This window comes from Leopardus geoffroyi, chromosome D3 (assembly GCF_018350155.1).
Source record: "Leopardus geoffroyi isolate Oge1 chromosome D3, O.geoffroyi_Oge1_pat1.0, whole genome shotgun sequence".
Taxonomy (NCBI): domain Eukaryota; kingdom Metazoa; phylum Chordata; class Mammalia; order Carnivora; family Felidae; genus Leopardus; species Leopardus geoffroyi.
In genome coordinates this window covers 75,324,739-75,349,076 of record NC_059339.1, presented here as the reverse complement: position 1 = coordinate 75,349,076, position 24,338 = coordinate 75,324,739, and the positions used below count along the sequence as shown (strand labels likewise).

The window sequence follows — 24,338 nt, the reverse complement described above, 5'->3', positions numbered from 1 at the left end:
CAAAATTAAACTACCAAGATTTCACAAGTAGAGGACTCCATTTTTTTAAGTAGTATATTTTCAAGTAATAGCATGACATTTTACTTGGTCACATTTATGTAATCAAGTTGAACCTAGCTCAATATGTTAGCTATAAATTACTAGGAACAAAAACCACTCAATAGGCTCTTGGGTATACTTTTATTTTTAAAACAGATTATTTTTCTGCTTAAGATCTTGTGCCTTCAGTGATATTACTTATATGAAAATACTAAAGAGTGGTGGATTCCTAAAATTAAAGTTGAGATTATCAATTCATAAACACTTGAATATTAAAGCATAGAATCGTATCCTGAAAAGCAGTAAAAAAATAAACTTCAGTTCTGACAGTTATAGTTAACAAACAGTTACTGTATTTGGTATTAGTTCTTTCCTAAAAAAGCACGAGCCTATTGAAACTACATATATTAAGCATAGTCAATAATGTGATTTAACTTGAAGTCTGGAAAATACTAAATGTTGCCATTTATAAAAAAAATATACCAAACATGGAGAAGTTGCTACAGCACCTATATAACCAATATTCCATATACCACAGTGTATCTCCCGTCATATAATACACGTATCTTAACTGAAACATACTAAGCTGATATTTTAAAAATATAATGTGGTTGTTCTGTTTTATGTATGTTTTTTATGCAAGTCATTATCCCCTAGTTTACCTGAAAGTGACTGGCTGGAGAGCAGTAAGTAGGAGTTTAAGTTAGGAGAATAAAGGACAAGATATAGAGCATCTTAACTGTACAAAGATGTATAAATTCCATAAATTCAAAATATTAAAAAAAAATTCCCTTCCCCTCATCATCCCTTCACATAAAAATGGAACAAAATGTTCAAAATGAAAAGCTGTGGAAACCCAGAATACAAGTAAAGGAAACTTTATTTCTAAAACCAGAGCTTCATCCTTAATGCTCAAAACATCTGGAGATAAAAACCTAGTACTAAGTGCCATTGCATTTCAATTCTAAATTGGTAAGTAGGCTTTTAGAAATCATAATAAATTTTGGTTTTTATAGAGAAAAAAAATCTTTCATGAATTCTAAATTTTTTTTTTAATATTTATTTATTTTTGAGAGAGAGAGAGAGAGAGAGAGAGAACGCAAGCAGGGGACGAGCAGAGAGAAGGGAAACACAGAATCGGAAGCAGGATCCAGGCTCTGAGCTGTCAGCACAGAGCCCAACGCAGGGCTCAAATTCACGAGCCTTCAAACCATGAGATCATGACCTGAGCCGAAGTCAGCCACTTAACTGACTGAGCCATCCAGGCACCCCTCATTCTTTAATTCTAATGCTTAATAATTTAAATCACTGTATGATTTTGGGGAGAGACAGCAATGCCTATTCAAGTAAGGAACTATTACGAATCAGCAGTATTCCACGATGATCTTAGTCCTCCTAAAATTACATCTGTCACTATGTTTACAATTACATGACAGCATAAAATAAGTTGGTACCACCAATATAAATTTTATCAAAAAGTCATTTCCGATATGTAGTCAGCATAAGATCGTCTGTATTCTTAGAGAAAGGTGAATACTATAAGCATATTATATGATTCAGATACACAAATTTCAAGATTGTGCTCACCATTGACCATGTCGAAATGTTTTACAACATTTAACACAGTGCCCTCAATCTTTCAAATACTTAGCTACCCAAAGACACCCATAAATGTAGTTGTCAAACATTTTCAATGTCACTACCATGTATAAAGGGTACCTGAAGAACTTTACCTCTTTATCTGTTCGGTCCAAGAGGCTATGCTGTACGGGAGGAATTAAATTTTCAACTGCTTTCCCTACATCACTGCGGAATGAATCACTAGCTGGAAGGCAACTGAAAATGAAAAAATTACAACATTCAACTAAAATACTGTCATTAAATATTTTATCATACTATATGATGAAGATTTTTGGACAATGGACAAAATACGGATTTTCAAATTATAGTTAATTTAATGTAGTCATTAATGTCATTAAAATACACTACTTTAAATAAAGATCCACCTAATTTTTGTACTTAGAAGTTAAACTGGAATTACAAATCTAACTTAAGTTCTGAAGTTGGTTATCTGAATTATTTTTACTCTATACATTTTCATACATTCAAGTTATACCCCAAATTCAGACTATATTAAAGTCCTAACTTGTTATTTATTGAGTACCTGGCAGGTAGTCTGTAAATATAACTTTGTCCATTTTCAGTCCAAATGATTACTTTATCTGCTGATACAAAGTCACCTCCAGTCCACGTCTGTCCGTTTTCACTAGGACCTGAACACAGCAAGGAATAATCTCCAGCATCAAATACCTACAAGGGACAAGAAATTCACAATCTAATATAATTGGTATCACTTAAATAAGATACAATGACATTTAAAGTAAAAACAAAACAAAAACTTCTAGAAATGTATTTAACAAACTCAGGCCTTGTAAAGTTCACTACCTCAAGTTAAAGCCATTGTGTCAGTGAGCCCTGGGGCACAGTCACCTTCAGCAAAGAAAACATAAGTAGGTCCCCAGCTGTGTGCCTCTGGGGGGTCAGACACTGAGTGACAAGTGGAGCAGACATACTGCCTGCCACAGGGACAGAGAATCCTTACCCTTTTTTATCTAAAGGGAGGAACATTCCATCAAAGAATTCTAGGTAATAGGGAACCAGCCTCTAGAATGCATGGCTATGTTTCCATTTCTGATAAACTCAGACATCAGAATATCTCTTTATTAATATGGGAATTACCTTACTTTATTTCATCCAGGTGCTGAAGTACTGTAAATAGGAGTTAATGGACTCAGTTTTATTATTTAATAATCCTCAAGTATAAAAGTCCCACAAAAAAAAAAAAAAAAAAAAAGCAGGCATTGCTATATCCCATTTTACAAACAACAAACTGACACAAACAAGGGTTACATCACCTGTTCATGGTCACATGTCTAGTAAGTGCCAGAGCTAGGACTAAAACCCTCATCTCATAATTCCTAGAAGAATTTTTCTACCACTTTCAATATTTGGTGATAGTGTATTTTATAGTGCTAAAAAATTTCCCCAGGAGAAATAAGTAATTCAATGGCCCAGAATTTTTATTTTAGTTTTCTTTAAATAAAAAGCAATCAAATTGTTCATGCACAGCTTTCTTGAAACTGAAAAAATCCCAGCTGAATTTACCAAGATTGGACATATTTATCACTTATAACATTAACACTACAAGAATAGCCAAGTCCAAGAAAGACTGGAGACCACCCTCCAGCCTTATTATCTATTAAAACAAATTATAAAGCTACAGAAAATAAAACAATATCGTACTGATGCATAAACAGAAAAACTAACAAGTTCAGAAACAGATTCCGGTAATTACAGGAACAGAGTATATATTATAAAAGCATCACAATAGAAAAATAAATTATTCAACAAATGGCATCAGGAACTGGGGGTCCATCAGGAATAAAAATGAATTGGATCTACATCTTACAAGTTATACAAAATAAATTCCAAATTGAATATTCAAAGGTATATAAAGTAAAATTATACAAATATTAGGGATAATGAAATAAAAAATTTTTAAATCTTAGCTTATGAAGAGCCCTTTAGAACATGTCACAAATTATATTAGAAACCATAAAAAGAAGGAAAAGAAAAAAAAGAAACCATAAAAGATGATAATGTAACCATATTAAAACAGAAAACTTCTTTTTGGCAATAAATATCTGGAAAAGTCATTCTAGTAAGTTACTAGTGCTACCTCAGTTGTTTTACTATGCTTTTCCCTGATGGTTAATGAAGCTGAGCACCTTTCTAAATTTATCACCCATCGGCTTCCTCCTTTCATGAAACGTTTTTGTCCATTTTCCTACTGGATTGTCTTTTTCTTCTGTTCTTACATGATTGTAAGATGCTTATTACGAACACACGAGAAACTGGTATTAGCACTGCCTCTGGGGGGGACAAGGAAAAGTACCAGGGGAAAAGGATGTATACTTTTCACTGTGTCCTCTTGCACTCTGATGTATTACCACTTACAACTGCTTTAAATTCTAAGACGAAGGATCCCGTGGAGCTTACTGTAACTAAGCAACTGCTAGCTTCTCCTCTAATCTGATTCCAGGACGGTAGCAGTGGCAAGGATAAGGTTAAGGTAGGTACCACCGGCGGCCCTAGTCGGTCCGTCGCTACCAAGCCGGTGCCCTCTGAGGCATATCACATGGTGGCGATGAGAGCAGCCGCTGCAGTCAGGCCGTCTGAGTTGTAACCCAGCAACTCCACAACCACCTGTACAACCTTAGTCAAGCTTTCTATGTCCCCAAGCCCCCGGCGCCTCACCTACAAGATGGGGAAAGTAACAATCCCTGCCGTGGCAGACAGCCTCCAAGACTGCCCGGACCTGGTACTCATACCCTTGTGCAATCTTCTCCCCTGAGCACAGGCAGGATTTTGGGACTTTCTAAACAACTGAATGTGGGAGAAGAGAGGAGACTGCAGTCGCCAGATCAGGTGGGTCTTGGCTACAACTTCTCTTGCTTGCTCAAGCTGAGGGAAGACCGTTCCCAGGCTGTGAGAGGCCCCCATGGCAAGGAACTGATGCCTCCAGCCAAGTTAGCTGGACGTTAAGCCTTCTAACCACCAAGTGAGTATGCCTGGAAGCAGAACCACCCTAGGTGATTCCTAGAACGAGACTGTCATCCTGTCTGACACCTTGACCGCAGCCTGTGGGAGACCTTGAGCCACAGCACCCAGCTAAGCTGTGCCCACATTCCTGACTCACAGTTGGGGTGGTGATACATGAACCAGATGGGGGGGGTGATACATGTTTATTGTTTGAAACTGCGAAGTTTTAAAGTAATCTGTTATGCAGGATTAGGTAACTAATAGACTTCCCCTCAGGGAGTTGTGAGGATTAAAAGAAATAGTGCAGGGAAAGCTTTGAAAACTCTGCTAGGCACGAGTGGTCAAAACATGCTGGCTCTTTTTCTACTATGGAAATACTGAAGTCTCGCAATGTGGAAGTAATATACTCCTGCCATCAGTAGCTCAGAAGTGATGCCAGATCCAAGAAAGCAGAAGGGAACGGCAACTGGGAATAACAACAAAGACGGGTCAACCTGCAGAAAACTCACCACCACCGCTTACGTTGCACTGAGAAAATAATGACTGAAACAGTAGCAAAGGGAAGAAATTAAGATCAACGGAATAATCATTATTCTGAAGCATTCTATAAACCAAAATACAAAAAGATAACTATATACAGCCAAACCCCAACACCTAAAAATTTGATATCAAAATCACACATGAATTCCAAATGGTTAAAATATTCTTGCATTAAGCTCTTCCTTATAATTATCTTTGGAAGTTTGATAAACCAACACCTTGAAGGGTAAAAATACAGCTTCTTACTTATGTAGTTATCTTACCCTCCAATATTTGGAGCACACAACCAAAAGCGATCTTTGTGTGAATGCACAAAAAGAAATGCTTTGGCAATTCTGACAATAAATTGGTTTGGATTCCTCCTCAAATATTGGCTCAGTATCCTGAAAAGAGAAAGATTTATAGAACTTCAGGAATGGTTTGGTTGTTGATTAAAATTATCATACAATGATAAATAAAATGAAAGAAAGACATCACTTGATATATTCATCATTTTAGCCACTTATGTGAGAACCAAGATAATAAAAAGCAGCAAAGATACACTCCAAAAATATCTGGGCACTATGCCTTGCTACAAAGCTATTCAAGATTAAAACACTGATGAGAATCAGAGTGTCATCACTACGACAATAACAGATGATAAAAGTTTGAGTTGATCCCAAACTCTGTATCTGTATGTCCTTGTGGGTTAAAAAAAAAAAAAACCAGAACAAAAACTGATCAATTCCTCCAGGTCCTCCCAAATTCAACGTGTAAAGATTCCCTAGCTGAAGAGATTAGCATCGATACTGTCAGAATATTGATCTGCCTTTCCTACTGACAAAAAGTTACAAGGAATTCAAGCCCAAAGAACAGAGAGAGAGAGAAACTAAAATTGGCTTCACATACTTTTTGTGTTGGTTTACTTTATTTTTTTTTCCCCTCAAGCAAACTATCTTTTAACTTTAATAGAAGCAACTGAGAAAAATCCCAGCTCTTCTAGGTTTCTCTACTTTATATCCTATGCAGTATGTTTCTCTATTTCATGTCCTTGACAGAACAGATGTCTGCTATCAAAAGTGAAAAACATAATGCACTTACAGAGACAGCAGAGTAGGGGATGTTCTAATACTATGGCAATAAGGCTCTCGAAAAAGAATAGCTTTTTCCTTGCGCTTTAAGAAAAAGAGGGAGGGGCGCCTGGGTGGCTCAGTCGGTTGAGCATCCGACTCTTGATTTCTGCTCAGGTCATGATCCCAGGGTCGTGGTATCGAGCCCCACATCAGGCTTCACCCTGAGCGTGGAGCCTGCTTAAGATATTCATTCTTTCTCTCTCATTCTCTCTCTCTCTCTCTAATAAAAAAAAGAAAAAAGAAAAAAAGGAGGGGCCTATCATCACTAAAATTGAAGACTGTAAGAACAGAACATTTGCCTCACCTGCATGCCACTTATTTCAGAGGTGACAATCCACACCTTCAAGATGCCCGTCACTGAAAGGGCTACCACAGTATCCTCTAAGTAGAGAGGGACGAAGAAGCCAAGGTTATAAACATAATATGCTTTCTTTCTAAATAGTAACATGGTTCAAGTTAATAAAATTAAGTAATAATGCTTTTCAACTGGCATAAAAACATAATTCAATATTTCATGAAATAATAAAAAACAGATTTTGAAACATAACAGTTCACAAATTTGAAAGTCAAGGAAAAGTTGTACACAGCTTGAATTCTTTTATTTCTGATCAACTAGCTTTTAATAATTTCAAATGCTCCTGATCACTATGATTACATGATGACTTAATGAAGGTTTATTCTTCCAAATTCACAATTTGTAATTACTTATCATGGATGAGCACACTCAATTTCTTGAAGACACACATTTCCTCACTTTCCCACCCACCTGTCGGCCTTCTAACATTTTATGACACATTACACCCTCTATAGACTGTGATCAAGAGAAGACATGATATAAAATCTGAATTCATAAGCTTCCAGTAAGAAGCAGTCATAGCTCCATGACAGCATAAATAACTTTGTGAGCAGAGACACTGGAAAGCAGGTAAATGCAGGCTCCAGAAAGAGGGAGATATGTGCTAAAATCACATTTTCTTCACTAACCAATGAACTATGGGTAATTTAACTAATCTGTCTTAAATTCAGTCTGTTTATCTGTAAGCAAATACATGTCCTCTGCAAAGAGTGAAAGTTTGGCCTCCTCCTGGACAATTTGGATGCCTTTTATTTCTTTGTGTTGTCTTAGCTGAGGCTAAGACTTCCAATACTATGTTGAATAACAGCGGTGAGAGTGGACATCCCTGTCTTGTTCCTGACCTTAGGGGGAAAGCTCTCAGTTTTTCCCCATTGAGGATGATATTAGCATTGGGTCTTTCATATATGGCTTTTATGATCTCCAGGTATGATCCTTCTATCCCTACTTTCTTGACGGTTTTTATCAAGAAAGGATGCTGTATTTTGTCAAATTCTTTCTCTGCATCTATTGAGAGGATCGTGTGGTTCTTGTCCTTTCTTTTATTGATGTGATGAATCACATTGATTGTTTTGCGGATACTGAACCAGCCCTGCAGACAAGGTATAAATCCCACTTGGTCGTGGTGAATAATTTTTTTAATGTATTGTTCGATCCGGTTGGCTAATATCTTGTTGAGGTTTTTTGCATCCATGTTCATCAGGGAAATTGGTCTATAGTTCTTTTTAGTAGGGTCTCTGTCTGGTTTTGGAATCAAGGTAATGCTGGCTTCATAGAAAGAGTTTGGAAGTTTTCCTTTCATTTCTATTTTTTGGAACAGCTTCAAGAGAATAGGTGCTAACTCTTCCTCAAATGTTTGGTAGAATTCCCCTGGAAAGCCATCTAGCACTGGACTCTTGTTTTTTGGGAGATTTTTGATTACTAATTCGATTTCCTTACTGGTTATGGGTCTGTTCAAATTATTTCTTCCTGTTTCAGTTCTGGTAGTGTATATGTTTCTAGGAATTTGTCCATTTCTTCCAGATTACCCATTTTATTGGCAATAATTGCTCATAATATTCTCTTATTATTGTTTTTATTTCTACTGTATTGATTGTGATCTCTCCTCTTTCATTCTTGATTTTATTTATTTGGGTTCTTTCCTTTTTCTTTTTGATCAAGCTGGCTAGTGGTTTATCAATTTTGTTAATTCTTTCAAAGAACCAGCTTCTGGTTTCATTGATCTACTGTTTTTTTTGGTTTCGATAGCATTGATTTCTGCTCTAATCTTATTTCCTGTCTTCTGCTGGTTTGGGGTTTTATTTGCTGGTTTGGGGTTTTATTTATTTCCAGCCGTTAAGGTGTAAGGTTAGGTTGTGTATCTGAGACGCTTATCTGCAAGCAAATACAAATGAATAACAACAGTACCTAGCTTAATGGGTTGTTATGAAAATTAAGACACACCCCAGGTATAAGCATTCAGCATATTAATCGAGAGGAGTTATTACTTTTATTAAAAAGAACCATTTGCTGTCTTTAAATAAAAACCTCATCATATTAGACTGTTCTCTAGGCAAGGCAAGGCCCTAGAACACAGTGATTACATGTCCTGACACTGTACAGAGATGCTCTAACAACTGTTCACAAGCCCTTCAATCCACAGTAAAAGTGGAACATCCTAGCATATCGAAAATGCTCAAATATCCACAGACTAGAATACTATGGCAAATGCAGATTAAAAATTACATATGCTGCAACATTATGATAGTAACATTTACTGTGCATGCACAGCACCAAAGCTTTCATCAAAGTTACATCCTATCCTGTTCAGACCACAGCCAAGTACATGTGTACCTCATGTGGAAATAGTGCAAAAATTTAAAACAAACGTGCAAACTGCTTCTTTAATTTTTTTAATGTTTATTTGTTTTTGAGAGAGGGCAAGCACAAGCCGGGGAGGGGCAGAGAGAGGGGGTGACAGAGGATCTGAACCGAGCTTTACGCTGACAGCAGAGAGCCGGATGAGGGGGCTCAAACTCACAAGCCTTGAGAACGTGACCTGAGGCAAAGTCAGCTGCTTCACCGACTGAGCCACCCAGGCACCCCAAATATAGTCCTTTTTTCAAAGAAAATGTTGATTATAACTAAGATTAAGGGGAATGCACTAACAAGGAGCTCCCTATTGCCTGGAAAATGAAGAAGGTGAAGGTTAAAAAAATACTTTTCACTGCTGTGTTCAGAAATAAAGCAGTAATTCTCCAATAGGCATTAAAAAGCCTCTACTTGAGGGGAATATGACTGGCTCAGCCAGGTAAGCATCCAACTCTTGATTTCAGCTCAGGTCATGACCTCACGGTTTGGGAGATCATGCCCCTGCATCAGGTTCTTTGGTGGCAGTGTGCAGCCTGCTTAGGATTCTCTCCCTTTCTCTCTGCCCCTCCCCTACTTACACACTCTCTCTCAAAATAAATAAATAAACATTAAAAAAAAAAAAAAAGCCTCTACGTGAGAAATTCCCACATTAAAGAAGTCCGTTCAATTTTATTTCACTGAACATCTCCCTAATATATTTGACCTGAACCCTCCTTTTTCACTAATACCTATTAACACCCTTCAGAATCAACACTCTTTAACGAGCCTTGGGAAGTGCTGCAAACCCATCCATCCTATGTCCACAGCCACTGCTGCACTTCAGATCTGCACCAGTCAGCTGGGGGTACTAAAACCATCTCCCACCTAAACCATTCTCAACAATGGCACCAAAGTGATGTCTAAAACAGAAGTCCCTTCAAGTATTATCATCAGACACCGCCCAACATTGACTGCCAGGGCCAAAAAGCTACAGCTCATGATCAAATCTAGCCCACTGGCTGTTTTTGTAAATAATGTTTTCTTGGGAGTGCCTGGGTGGCTCAATCAGTTGGGTGTGTCCAACTCTTGATTTCGGCTCAGGTCATGATTCCAGGGCAATGGGATAGAGCCTGCTTAAGATTCTCTCTCTCCATATGCCCCTCTCCCCCACTCATACTCTCTCTCAAAAAAAGAATAAATTAAATTAAATAACATTTTATTGGAACACAGACAGGCTCATTCACTTATGTACTATCTATGTGCTTTTGTGCTACACTGGCAGAACTGAAACACACATCATATGGCCTGTAAAACCTACAATATTTAGTATGTGGTCCTTTCTAGTACAAGTCTGCCAAACCCAATCTACAGGACTAAACCCAAGTTCCCTAGCTAGCACACAAGGTCCTCCATGATCTGCCCCACCCCCGCCAACTCTGTCAACCTCTGATGCCCCTCTCCTTCCCTCAAACTTCTTGTTTATGTATTATGCTTACGGTTTGTATCACATACGATGCATTACAAAACTCTACAGGAAACCACCCGTCAGCGTCAGGGTACTGAAGTTCCTAAAGGACGTAACACACTGACCTTGTGTTCGATGGGATCGAATAATACTCATGGAGCTAATCCAGTCTGGAGAGATCTTTGATACTAAGGAGTATAACACCTCAAGGCTGGTGGCATCCACAACGAGGATTTCAGGGTAGTGGCCATGGCACAGAAGCCTGCCTTCTTTCTGATTTCCAACAGAAAACTGGTAGAACTAAAAGGAAACAGAGTGTTAAATATTCTCCTTTACTTGAGAGACTTGATTCACAAGCCCTCATCAAGCTTGTCATGGCGCTCAGTCTCTCCAGTAATATTTCCAGACACAGACTACGGGGTGCAGATTATAAGGTTCTTATATATACACATATTCTTATATGTGTATACACATACATCCATCAGGTTACGTTAGTACTTCAAAATATCTGACAAAAATTATTCTTTTCCTAAAATCCTCCCTTTTGAATTCATCGTAATTCTTCATGTTTAATCCCCCTATAGCATCTAAAAAAGGACTACTGAATGAATTCATAAAACACCTCAATACAATCAGCTTTACAAAGCAAAGCAAAAGGAATCTCTTCACAAAGCAAAGCAAAAATATGAATTTTAAGTGAATGGGAATAGGTGGGTATAGACTTATAATTACTAGTTATGACCAAATAAAATTTATTAGACGATTGCTGTTCAAACATATATAATCAGCAGTGAATTCCGATTAATCCAAGTGTTTTATTTCAAACTAGAGCATGAGACAATCACATAAACCATTGTCATAATGCACATTTATACTCTGTGGAAGAAAAATAGAAGAACCAACACAATCATGATCTACATGTTAGTCATTCCAAGAGTAACTCAAAAGGAAAAGATGGGTTTCCATCAACCAAAGAGCAGAGGAAGAATAACTACCAAAACAAGACCAACAACTTATCAAAGGACCTGTCTCCCCTTAGCTTCAAAAAAAAAAAAAAAAAAGTGACTCTTAGTGGAATGATTCTTGTAGAGAATTTCTAGAAGGTGAAATCTAATATCCAGACTATTACTTCCCAAATGATTGGATCTTATATGAATTACACGGGGGCAAGCTAGACTGAAAACAAAGGGCACCGCTATAACCACTCCACCACTGGGGAAATAACTGAGAAACCTGGGTCCAGTCTGCTCCCACACTCATTAGTCCTATTCTCAGGTTCAACACTGCATGTGAAGGAATATGATCTTTCCTCAACGATGGGGTACCCTGTATAAGAAGAATTACAACTTCTTACACAAAAACACTGATAGTGGAGCACATTAACTGAGGACAAGGCAGCATCACTAAAACTCCAAGAGGGGGGTCTAATTAAATGCAAACAACCCCAGAGGGTATCCCTAGATCTTAGAAGGTTGATCCAAAAAACACAACACACAATCTGGAGGTCTCAGGACTGCCAGTCACTCACATGTGATCATGTGACCACAGGTACTCCTGACTCATTAAAGGGGAGGGGTGTCAAGGAGGAAAAGAGGGGTGCAGAGAAGCAAACTTTGGCAGTATCCACCTAACATCAGCCGGGACAGACATGTGCACTGTAGTCACTGGAGAAGAGCTCTCCCCTGGGGGCGGGGATATTTTATTAGACTTGCCGGACGAAATGCTTCCCACCTTTTGCTTTCAAGCTATACTCCCAAATAATCTTCTGACCACTAAAATTTAGCTTCCTAAACACTTTCATACTAGCAAATAAAGTATCCTGAATGGAGAAACAAGTTTTCCAAATATTATGTGATAATTTAATAAGTTGGCATTTCTCATGATTTCAGTACACGCCAATATTATCAAGGTTTATCATTTCTGCTTATATAAACAAACAACTTGCTCTTGGACCTGAGAGGGTGAAGATCACACAGGGATCAATTGTCACACACTAGTGAATCAGCCAAAGAGCATCTTCTACTTAGAGATAGATGGCTGCCAATTTAAATACAGGGTCCAATATGGGATCTGATAAATAATAGGTACTAAAACTATGTTGAATAAAGATAATTTTTCCTAAAATGTAAACCAAAACTTTTTAAATCATGGAATTATACAATAATCAAAATATTGATATTCAATGAGCTCAAGACATTTACATATAATTTTTCAATAAATTATCTATAAAACCACTAACTGGTATATCATTTACTATCCCTTTTCTCTATATAAACCCTGATGATTCTTCATATCATAAAAAATAATATATGCCCCTTAAATAAAAAGTATACATCCTAACAGCATTGAAGAAGCAAGTTTTAAAAGGTCTTCACCAGATCATGGTCAAAAAAAAGACCTTTATAAATACACAAACCGCCACCTCAGCCCTAAGTAGTTTTCTACGTATTTCACTGCTTCTCTAATCTTTGCTGGCACAAGTTTTCTTTCTCAACAAATGACGGTATTCACTTGTTTTAAAGGAGGCAGTATGATGTAACAGAAAGAACAGAAAGAGAAACCTGATTTCTGATCCTGGGCCAGGAATGACTCACTGTGAGACTGGGGCAAGTCATTCAATCACTCTGGGTCTCAGCTTCTTTACAGGTAAGAGAGTATCCTCCTACTTGATTTGGAATGATGTGGGGAGGACTAAATGAAACACCATAAGAGAAATTCCTATACGATATGTGGTCAGTATTCCCTTCCCTCTCCTGCCCCACTGAGAACACAAATCACTATTTCTATAGACTTATGACTTTCCCAACACGCAGCAGGGTAAATGAGGCGTAAATTGAAGCACAAAGAACTTGACAATTATGAAAGAATAAGAAAGAATACCAAGAATGTAAGTCAGAAACTATAAATTCCTACGTAAATTCTTATGTAAGGAAGGCATATGAAATCGCCATTTCTTCAACAGAGCAAAAACGTCAAAAAATGTACCCAAGGGCCAATTGCACAAGCAATAAACAGGATATGATCTGTAAAGTGGGTCGATTTGTGTCAATCATGAATGGAGTTGTGAAGGCTTTAGCATGAAAGAATTTCATTATTTAGGATCTAGAGCACTGAGCCAATTAGTAAAGGGGCTCTCACTGAGGGAACCAGGACGGCCAGAAAGGGCACAAGTGGCTTACCCTCCACCTTTCCCCATCAGTCACCTCTACTTACCCCTACTATACCATCTGATGAGAATACTTTCACTACCCCAACTGTGGTCTTGTCCTATTCTTCGTCTCCACCCATTTTTCACTTAAAAATATAGGCTCAGGTCACGATCTCGCGGTCCGTGAGTTCGAGCCCCGCGTCAGGCTCTGGGCTGATGGCTCAGAGCCTGGAGCCTGTTTCTGATTCTGTGTCTCCCTCTCTCTCTGCCCCTCCCCCGTTCATGCTCTGTCTCTCTCTGTCCCAAAAATAAATAAACATTGAAAAAAAAAAATTAAAAAAAAAATAATAAATAAAAATATAGGCTCAATGTCTGAAAAACCATTTAATTGCATACCTGTAATAAGTTGTGTTGACTTGCACAGTTATAGAAATAGATACTAACCTGTATGCCTGTATGTGTGCAGGCTAATTTTGTAAATTCAATACATCTGCCATCATTCACATCCCAAAGACACATCTCTCTATAAAACAAAATAATAGCTAAATTTAAATCTGATTTTTACAAGCACTGTCCAACTTTGTAGTATTTTAAGATAAATCTTCCATTAAAACTGATACATGTCAGAAAAAGTAACATATAGTCATTATTGCTGTTCGTGAAAAATTCTGGTCCTCACTCACCATCCCAACCTCCCCTCCAACCTGACCACCCCCACCTAAATCCACATTCTTTCTGGGCACATGGTAGGGCTCCACTGCCTGGCTCCCTTTTGGATGGGGAAGTCATGTGAGTAGTTCTGGCCACAACTGATGTGAGGGCCTCAAGACCTCTCTTTCTCATCTGCCTCCATTCCAGACAGTGGCTGCTTCTGACAATGGCTGCTCCCTCAACCTCAAAGTCACAATAATAACAAAGCAGAGCCCCAAATGACATAGGAGGGTCAAGTGACAAAAATAAGAAATAAGCCTTTAATTTAAACCACTGGAATTTTCCATTGGTTATGAGCATAGCTAGAACATTTAGCCCAGCACAAAACAAAAATTAAAGTCAACTGAATTCCAAACCTTTGCAAGTTAAATGTAATATTCCAATTTTGGTTCTGCATTTATTGCATAAGCTTTATCAAGTGCATACCAAAGAAAAAAAAGGCTCAAATTTCAAACTAAGGATACAACATTCAAAATTAGAAATATGTCATGATCTTTGAAATACAAAAAACAACTTTAATAAAAAGCAATGGTGCTAATATTCTTAGGGTTTTCTTCAAGATGCCCTTTCTTAGATCTCACATGGTGTGAAACAATTTTTCAAAGGATGCTCAGTCTTATTTAGAATATGCATGCTAGTGTGAATTACCCTTTAACTGTCCAAAAGGGATTATTTTTACCTAGAGGTGCCTCTAGTTACATAAGGTTCTTTTCAAATTCATAAATTATGGGGGGTGAAGGGGAGGGAACAACTTCTTAAATAATTCTCTTCCAGGTCCCCAACTCTCTTCAATAATATATTATGTATATAATTTTCTAAGCACCAAAAAAGTTTTAAAAACGCCTGTGAACCCTACAACTACTATCTAATTGCCTCTCTCTCCAAAAACAAGTTATATTCTAAGACTCAGGAACATATATAATTACATAAGTATATTAACATATATGACATTAATATGAACTTTGCATGATTTTATCTTCCAAATTTATTTTAGCCTACCCATCATTCAGGTTCTTTAAAACTCTCAAAGTTGTCTGCCAACTCAGTAAAGATACCACAGAGATTAATGATCAGGCTTTAACTTGTAAGCTATTCTGAATTGCTCAAGAGCAAGGCAAAAACATAATCATAAATTATAATAAAAGTATTATAAAATCATTAATAAAGAAAATTCACATTTATAAAACCATATTTTAAGTATTGTTAAGCTTAGACAACCTAAGAATTTATTTAAAAGATACTTCACCAGAAAAAAAAAAAGCTTCCCTCCTCACTAACACACCGGTACTATTTGCAATAAAGACTTATGAAGAAAAAAGTGAATACAAAAATACTTACCCGCTTTCAGACGCACTCACAATATACTGTTTGTCAGTAGAAGCACAAGCTTTAGACAAACAGGTGATTGAGGCTGTGTGACCAAACAACAGTGCTCGAGGATTAACCTAGAAATACACAAGTATGTTGATGCAAGTATCAAATTTTTAAAAATTAATCTTTTTTTAGGAATCCTGTTAAATATTAAATATAAATATAAAATACAGACCTGATAAGAATTGCTCAGAACACCAAAACCTAAAAGCCACAAAACAGTGAATCCTACCTATTAAATGCTCAACAGTCACCCTGCCAGGTAGTTCTAAAGTCAAAACTCGAACGACCAGTAACCAGTAACACTGTTTGCCCAGCATCCTACAGAGAACGACAGAGCTAGGAGCCAAGCGGGCAGTCTTAAGCGCTAAGTTATAGAGAACCGAAAAATCAGGTTAAGAATGTTGCTATATAAAATAAAGTAATTTAACCCCACTTATTTTTTAAGCAGTATGTTCACTGACCTGAAAACACATTTAGAGTCTCTAGATTGACACCATCAAAACTCAAAAAATAAGAGGACAGGCACCTTTCCAAATGTTGATAGCAACATTAACTATCAGCAACTAAGAACGACCTTCACAGACTAATGATTTAGTAACAACATAGTGCCTCAGAGGAAGGACAGCTTAATACCCACTATTCTAAACTAACCTGGCAATCAGCTCCCAAATTTATCTACTTTGTACCGAATGTTACGTTTACTTCAGGTAACTTCAGGGCCTTAGGTTATTTCAAAATATATTTTTTAATTAAATATTTAATACATACAAACATTGATAACATCTGCATATGCTATAAAGAATACATCCTAATTTATTAGTAAAGCTAAACTGTTCAAAATCAAATATTCCACAGAAAGAGTACAGACATTGTTCTATAGTTCTGACATGTGGCAATGGAAGAGATTTTCCAAATAAAATTCATTTTAGTTATCTTTTGTATAATTATAATTAAGAGAAAATTTTAATCTGTTTTTTCTTTAGTTATACAATATGCATTTTTTCCCTCAGAGGCTAAATTTTTATTTTAATTATTTACTTTAAGAATCAATCATTGTTTGGGGCGCCTGGGTGGCGCAGTCGGTTAAGCGTCTGACTTCAGCCAGGTCACGATCTCACGGTCCGTGAGTTCGAGCCCCGCGTCAGGCTCTGGGCTGATGGCTCGGAGCCTGGAGCCTGTTTCCGATTCTGTGTCTCCCTCTCTCTCTGCACCTCCCCCGTTCATGCTCTGTCTCTCTCTGTCCCAAAAATAAATAAACGTTGAAAAAAAAAAAATTAAAAAAAAAAAAAATCAATCATTGTTTATAGTTACGAAGGGCCTAGAACATTTTCCCATACATCAAAATTTTTCTCACACATCCAACCCCACCTGCATACAGAGATTCAGTAATCTTCCACTAAAAAATATGCTCTTGGTCAATTATTTAATTTCTCCCAAGAAAATCAACTTTACCAATAGCTTTATTTCAAATGTACATGGCTCTGCTGGAAAATTCCACTTTCAGCCAAAACAAGTAACTAGAGTTGGACTTTACTCCCTCCATAATCTAGAAAAATAAACAAAAATATTTGAATGAAGCATAAAAATCACATGATCATCTCAGTGGGGCAATAAAAGCTTTTGACAAAATTCAATATCCTTTCATAATTAAAGACTCTCAACAAATTGGGTATAGAAGGAATGTACCTGTTTTATAAAAGTTATATATGACAAGCTCACAGCTATCATACTCAACAGTGAAAAGCTAAAAGCTTTTTCCTTTAAAATTAGGAACAAAAATATTCACTCTTGCTACTGCTATTCAGCATAGTTAATCCAAAGCAGTTAGGCAAGAAAAAATAAATAAAAGGCATCCAAATCAGAGAGGAAAAAGTAAAATTTTTCCTGTTTGCTGATGATGTGATCCCACCTGTCCTAAAGATACCACTGAAAGACTGCTAGAACTAATCAACAAATCCAGTAAAGTTGCAAGATACAAAATAAACATACAAAAATCAGTTACATTTCTATACACTAACAACAAAACATCGAAATGAGAAATTAAGAAAGTAATCACATTTACAACAGAATCAAAAAGAATAAAATAGTTGACCCTTAAACTAGAAATCTAAAAAATCTAGAAAAAGACTCTACCAGAACCAAAAAGGAATATAGTACAGTCACAGTACGCAAGTCAAAATACCAAAACGCAATTGTATTTCTAAATAGTGACAATGAACATTTGTAAAATAAAACCAGAATACATGGCTCTGCCACCCACTGTCATATGAAAGCAAAAAAACCAAAAAACCAAAAAAACAAAAAAAAACACCAAAATGTGTAAATGAAACTATATTTTTTACTTACTTCATAAGTACAAAGTTAGCGAAAAAAATAGAAAAGCTTTAAGACAATATTTTCATAAATCAACATGTGTCTTTAATGAACAGAAACTTATTCAATTCATTAAAAAGACGTTTTCTGGAGTTTGAAGAAAAAAAAAGATGGCTTTAAGAAGTGGCTCTGAATGACTACCAAATGGCAAGCAGAGGAAGAGTAATCATCATACACAGATAATCATCTAAAAATACAGCTATACCTAGTATCAATGCCAAATCACAACTATAAGGTCTTAACATCAAGAAACTACAAGAGAAAATAAGTATTCATATAATCAAAGGAAAAAATACATGGTATATTTATACTTTTCCTTTACCTCACCATTTTCCATAAAAATTTAAGTTAAATCATAGTTTAACATTTCACACATAATCAGTACAAAGAAATATCATAAAATAATCTGTTCAACAATTCATAAAGACCATCCATCCTCAAAGACTACACAGTTCAAAAGTGACAATTATTATGTTATCAGTGGCAAGGCAAGATAACTAGAAATAAAAGATGTGATGTGTCAGTTCTTTTTTTTTTTAATTTTTTTTTTTTAATGTTTATTTTTGAGAGAGAGAGAGTGCAAGCAGGCGAGGGGCAGAGAGAAAGGGAGACACAGAATCTGAAGAAGGGTCCAAGCTCCAAGCTGTCAGCACACACCCCAATGCAGGGCTTGAACCCATGAACTGTGAGATCATGACCTATGCCAAAGTTGGATGCTTAATGGACTGAGTCACCCAGGCACCCCTGTGATGTATCAATTCCTAAGAGTAAACAGTAAGATCCACACTCTAATCTGAGACCTTGAGGTTAGTTCATTCTGTAGTTAGCCATAATTCAATATTCCTTTATTTTTAAATCTCCTTGAACTTGTTTTTTCTTTCTACTACCTAAGATACTATAATTACCATTCACTAAATAAAACCTTATTATGTGCAAGTACTGTGATAACTGTTTAATATGCATTCCTTCACAGAATCCTCAACCTTGTGTGGTACACCATATTTTAAATGTGGCAAGACTTAGGCTCAAAATGGTCAAGTAAACTGCCCAAAGTCACACAGCGAGATACTAGAGCAGCCAAGGTTCAAGCCACGTTTGCCCAACTCCAAAGACCAAGCTCTAACCATAACGTTTTACTTCTTTCTTCAACAACGAGGATGATACTATTCTCAGAAAAGAACTGTTTTCCTAACAGAATGGAAGCTTTAAGAAGACAGGGATCAGTCTCATAAATATCCTAAACTTTTATAGGTAATGGAGCTTTACAAATATTGCTTATAAGAGACAGTATCTACATCAACAAGTTTCCTCCTTTACTCTGATCACCATCTGTCTAGATACTCACTAGGTTGTCTAAACTGCTTCTACAATTTCCCTCGGACATTTTATTACCACCATGTTAGTCCAGGCTGCACTTTTTCACAGATAAAAGGAGATCAAGAGGCGGATGGCACAAATTTAGCTACAGTTTTGAACCCTTTCCTAGAAAAAGAAGAGAAGACACCAAGACTTTAAGAAAAGACACTCTGTGCCTCCCCCAGCCATGTTACATTTCTTCTCATTGGCCCTTCATCAGCATAAATAGCTGCTACAGCACTCTCAACAATAGCCAAATTATGGAAAGAGCCTAAATGTCCGTCAACTGATGAATGGATAAAGAAATTGTGGTCTTATACATAATGGAGTACTACGTGGCAATGAGAAAGAATGAAATATGGCCCTTTGTAGCAACGTGGATGGAACTGGAGAGTGTGATGCTAAGTGAAATAAGCCATACAGACAAAGACAGATACCATATGGTTTCACTCTTATGTGGATCCTGAGAAACTTAACAGAAACCCATGGGGGAGGGGAAGGAAAAAAAAAAAAAAGGTTAGAGTGGGAGAGCGCCAAAGCTTAAGAGACTCTTAAAAACTAAGAACAAACTGAGGGTTGATGGGGGGTGAGGGGGGGGTGGGTGGGTGATGGGTATTGAGGAGGGCACCTTTTGGGATGAGCACTGGGTGTTGTATGGAAACCAATTTGACAATAAACTTCATATATTGGAAAAAAATAAATAAATAAAAAATAGCTGCTACAAAGTATGACACTAAAGATCATCCACATATATCAAACACAATAACCAAGCCAATTTTTATTTAGCCTTCATTTTCCCTGGGTAAATAGTCCAATTCCCTTAATGTCTTTCAAAAGATACACTTCTCTCCTAGCCCTACCCCACCACGCCCATTTCTTACTCCCCCCAGTCACTTTTCTCCCTCTTACTTGAACTTAAATAAATATAACACTACAATAAAATCTATGCAAAAAAAAAAAAAAATAGTGAAAGAATTGTTTCTAAGCTCTCATAAGTAAGTCTTATTGCTTGTAATCATTCCAGTAAAACGTGGTATGATTTTTTTTCTCCTCACGACTTCACTGCTGATTCATATTTAGTTTACTACCAATCCTGAAGGTGTATCACATCCTGTAATTCTTCTCTCCAGCTACTTTCCAACATGTACACCCAGCCTTTACATGTCATCTAAGTGTACACATCGTTTTTCCAGTTCCAGTGGTTCCGTGCCTGGGTGTGTACTGAAGAACAACAAAAAGGTGGTGCCACACAAAAAAAAGCACACACCGATGTTCACAGCAGCATTATTCAGTATGGCCCAAAGCGCAAACAACCCAAATGTCTGTCAACTGGTAAGTTAAATTTAGTACACCCATACAATCGAATATTATTTGACCACTTAAAAATGTGAAATATAGGGGTGCCTGGGTGGCTCAGTCAGTTGAGCGTCCGATTTCAGCTCAGGCCATGATCTCACGGTTCGCAAGTTCGAGCCCCACATTAGGCTCTGTGCTGACAGCTCGGAGCCTGAAGCCTGCTTCAGATTGTGTGTGTGTGTGTGTGTGTGTCTGTGTGTCTGTCTGTCTCTCTCTCTCTCTCTGCCTCGCCCCTGCCTGCACTCTCTCTCTCTCTTTCTCTCAAAAACAAATAATCAGTAAAAAATAAATACATAAATAAAAACAATAATAAATTTCAAAAATAAATAAAATAGGGGCACCTGGGTGGCTCAGTCAGTTGTGCATCTGACTTTGGCTCAGGTCATGATATCATAGTTCATGGGTTTGAGCCCCCACGTCAGGCTCTGTGCTGACAGCTTGGAGCCTGGAGCCTGCTTCAGATTCTGTGTCTTCCTCTCTCTCTGCCCCTCCCCTGTTTGCCCTCTGTTTCTCTCTCTCTCAAAATAAATAAACTTATTAAAAACTTCTTTAAAAAAAATAAATAAAATAAAATAAAAAAATAAAAATATGAAGTACTGATACATGCTACAACACAGTAAACTCTAAGATTATGTATGCTAAGTAAAAAAAGCCAGTCACACACACACAAAAAAAACACATATTATTCCAAGTATATGAAATGTCCAGAATAGGGAAACCCACAGAGGAGTTACATATGGGACACGGGACCATTTATCGTATCAAATTAACGTCCTTATGTATATTGCACATTGTAAAACGAGACAGAAAAACAGATCAGTGGTTGCCTTGGGAGGAAATGGGGGTATTAGGAATGACAGCTAAAGAGTACAGGGTGCGTTTCTGAGGTAATGCAAATGTTGTAAAATGGACTGTGGTAATGTACACTTTATTTTTTTAATTTATTTAAACTAAAAAACAAAAACAAGAAAAGTTCACCCACTTCTCCCACCCCCACCCCCGGCAACCACCAATCTGTTCACTATGAGCTTCATTTTTTAAAATATATGTATTTTTCAGATTCAACATGTAAGGGAGATCATAGAGTTATTTGTCTTTCTCTGTCTGACTTATTTCACTTGGCATGATGCCCTTTGAGGTCCATCCATGTCGTCCCAAATGGCAGGATTTCATTCTTTTTCATGCCTGAATAATACTGCATCGTGTGTATGTGTGTGTGTGTGTGTGTGTGTGTGTGTGTGTGTATATATATATATATATACACACACACACACATATATATGACACAACTTCTTTAAGAGAGTGAACTGTATGATTTTTATCTCAATAAGGCTATTACAAAAAAAAAAAAACACCTCAACTTGTTTGCCCTATATTCCATGCCACCTACCACCCCATTTTCTCTGTTACCCTTGACAGAAAAAATCCCTGGGGAAAATTATCAGAGAGGGAGATGAAAAATATGAGGAAAAAAGGAAAATAAACCCTGAGGTGTTATCCCAGAATTGGAGGTATCAGTGTGAACTCTGCATGCGTATCCCCAACTCCTACTTCCCTGGCCTGTCCACTGAGAAGGCCTCGAACCACAGCACATTGAGCGCTCCATAGTAAGAATGATAATACGTAATAAGTACAATCAAATTTATGCTTTATAAAAAGTTTTGCTCTCTTCGAGACATTCACCTTAGAAGGTATAAATGTTCAAAATCGGTTTTTAATACCTTTCTGGAAACTTCCTTCAGTATGAATAAAAATCTTTTGATAAATCTTAAATGTAACCTATTAACCCACTTAGGGTAGACACAACTGAAAATAGTCAAAAGGCAGCAGAAACCAACTCTGATGAATAATACAAATTAACAATCTACATAATAATAATTTTAGTCACCACACATTTCACAGAAAACATGTTATGAGGCCAAATATTATTCTGGGACTGTTGTTTTCTATTAAGAAGCTCCTTGATTCTAAAAAATACAATATCCATTTCAAATACTCACTTCCAATTCTACTGAGAGATCCCAGAGACATATTTGTCCATCATGGCATCCAGTTACAATCGTGGTCCCGTCGTCTGTTAAAAGTACCGCTGAGATGCAATGTGTTGGTGCTTTGCGACCCCAAAGAACAATGGGTAGGACAAGGCTGTTTCCTGCCATTGTGTTTTCAAACCTAGAAACGTCATAAGAATAATGTCAAATATTATATTATTTCCTTCTAAAACATATACATTTGTATTATGAAGCCAACTTGAACTTCCTGAGTGCCAAGATTCTCCCAAACATCATATATACGACACACATAAAGGACAATACATAAAATTCCATTATATATATAAAATATAATTAAAATCTCAATTCTCACAATAAATCATGCAGCAAGTACTATTATCACTTCTCTTTCACAGATACAGACAGTGAGTCACAAAGAGTCACAAGATGAAAAGCGAAATAATGGAGCCCAAATCAAAACTCATGAAGCCTGACTTCAGATGCTGTCATCTTATTCATTCTGCTATGCTACCAATGACAAGTGAGGTCTGTAAATCTTGTCAGGTCTCCAAACCAGTAATAAATAGCGATGTTCAAGAAAAAGGTTGTTTCACTGTGTGCTAAACATTGAAAAAGGTATGTTCAGGGGTGCCCGGGTGGCTCAGTCGGTTAAGAGTCCGACCTCAACCCAAGTCATGGTCTCGTGGTTCGTGAGTTCAAGCCCTGCATCTGGCTCTGTGCAGACAGCTTGGAGCCTGGTGGCTGCTTAGGATTCTGTGTCTCCCTCTGTCTCTCCCCCACCCCCCAAAATAAATAATATATACATATACATATGTACATATATACATATATATATATATAAATGTATTCATATATATATACGTATTCATATATATATATGTACATATATACATATATATATATATAAATGTATTCATATATATATACGTATTCATATATATATGTACTCATATATATATACGTATTTATATATATATGTACTCATATATATATGTATTCATATACACACACACACACACACACACACACACACACACACACAGAGTATGTTCAAAGGAAAACTCATTCAACTGTATTTATTATGTCTCAAGATCATGAATGTCTTTTATTGTAACTTCCAACACTTGAGGGAAAAAGGATTTCTCTTTAAACTCATTTCTGCATAATAAAAATTTAGTTCTGGTAAAGGGGTTTAAATTTGAGATGAATACTCAATTAAGTAGTGTACGTGGGAGTATACCTTTGGCAGGACAGCACACATACAGGGAATTATTCCTTCACATGACAAAATCAAGATCTAGTTGGTGAAACAACTAGATTTAAGTGTTATAAACTTGTGTGGCTAAAAACTTAAATACTAGTTCAGAGAAGTTAAAAAGAAATGAAGAATGGACTAATCAAAGAGGGCTCCACAGAAGACAGAAGACTCCACCAGATCTTATGAGACACTAGTGGGTCACCTACACAACTGACAGTCAATCAGAAATGGTCACTGTAGTGATTTTTTCTGCCCCCAATTTTTAAGTGACAATTGATATGTAACTATAGACTCTTTAGAATGCTAAGA

At 36.9% G+C, this 24,338-nt stretch overlaps 1 protein-coding gene across 9 annotated transcripts in view; it reads right to left on the bottom strand.

The window, feature by feature from the left end:
* Positions 1 to 24,338, bottom strand: part of WDR7 (WD repeat domain 7) — a 358,314-nt gene that overhangs the window by 311,184 nt on the left and 22,792 nt on the right. For all 9 annotated transcript variants that reach the window (XM_045457399.1, XM_045457394.1, XM_045457401.1 and 6 more), the window contains 8 exons: positions 22,760 to 22,931; positions 15,639 to 15,745; positions 14,034 to 14,112; positions 10,567 to 10,741; positions 6,598 to 6,674; positions 5,445 to 5,564; positions 2,204 to 2,349; positions 1,773 to 1,875 (listed from right to left, as the gene is read on the bottom strand). In XM_045457399.1, coding sequence (XP_045313355.1) covers positions 1,773 to 1,875; positions 2,204 to 2,349; positions 5,445 to 5,564; positions 6,598 to 6,674; positions 10,567 to 10,741; positions 14,034 to 14,112; positions 15,639 to 15,745; positions 22,760 to 22,918 — 966 coding nt within the window. In that variant the 5' untranslated portion in view covers positions 22,919 to 22,931. The remainder of the gene's footprint in view (positions 1 to 1,772; positions 1,876 to 2,203; positions 2,350 to 5,444; positions 5,565 to 6,597; positions 6,675 to 10,566; positions 10,742 to 14,033; positions 14,113 to 15,638; positions 15,746 to 22,759; positions 22,932 to 24,338) is intronic.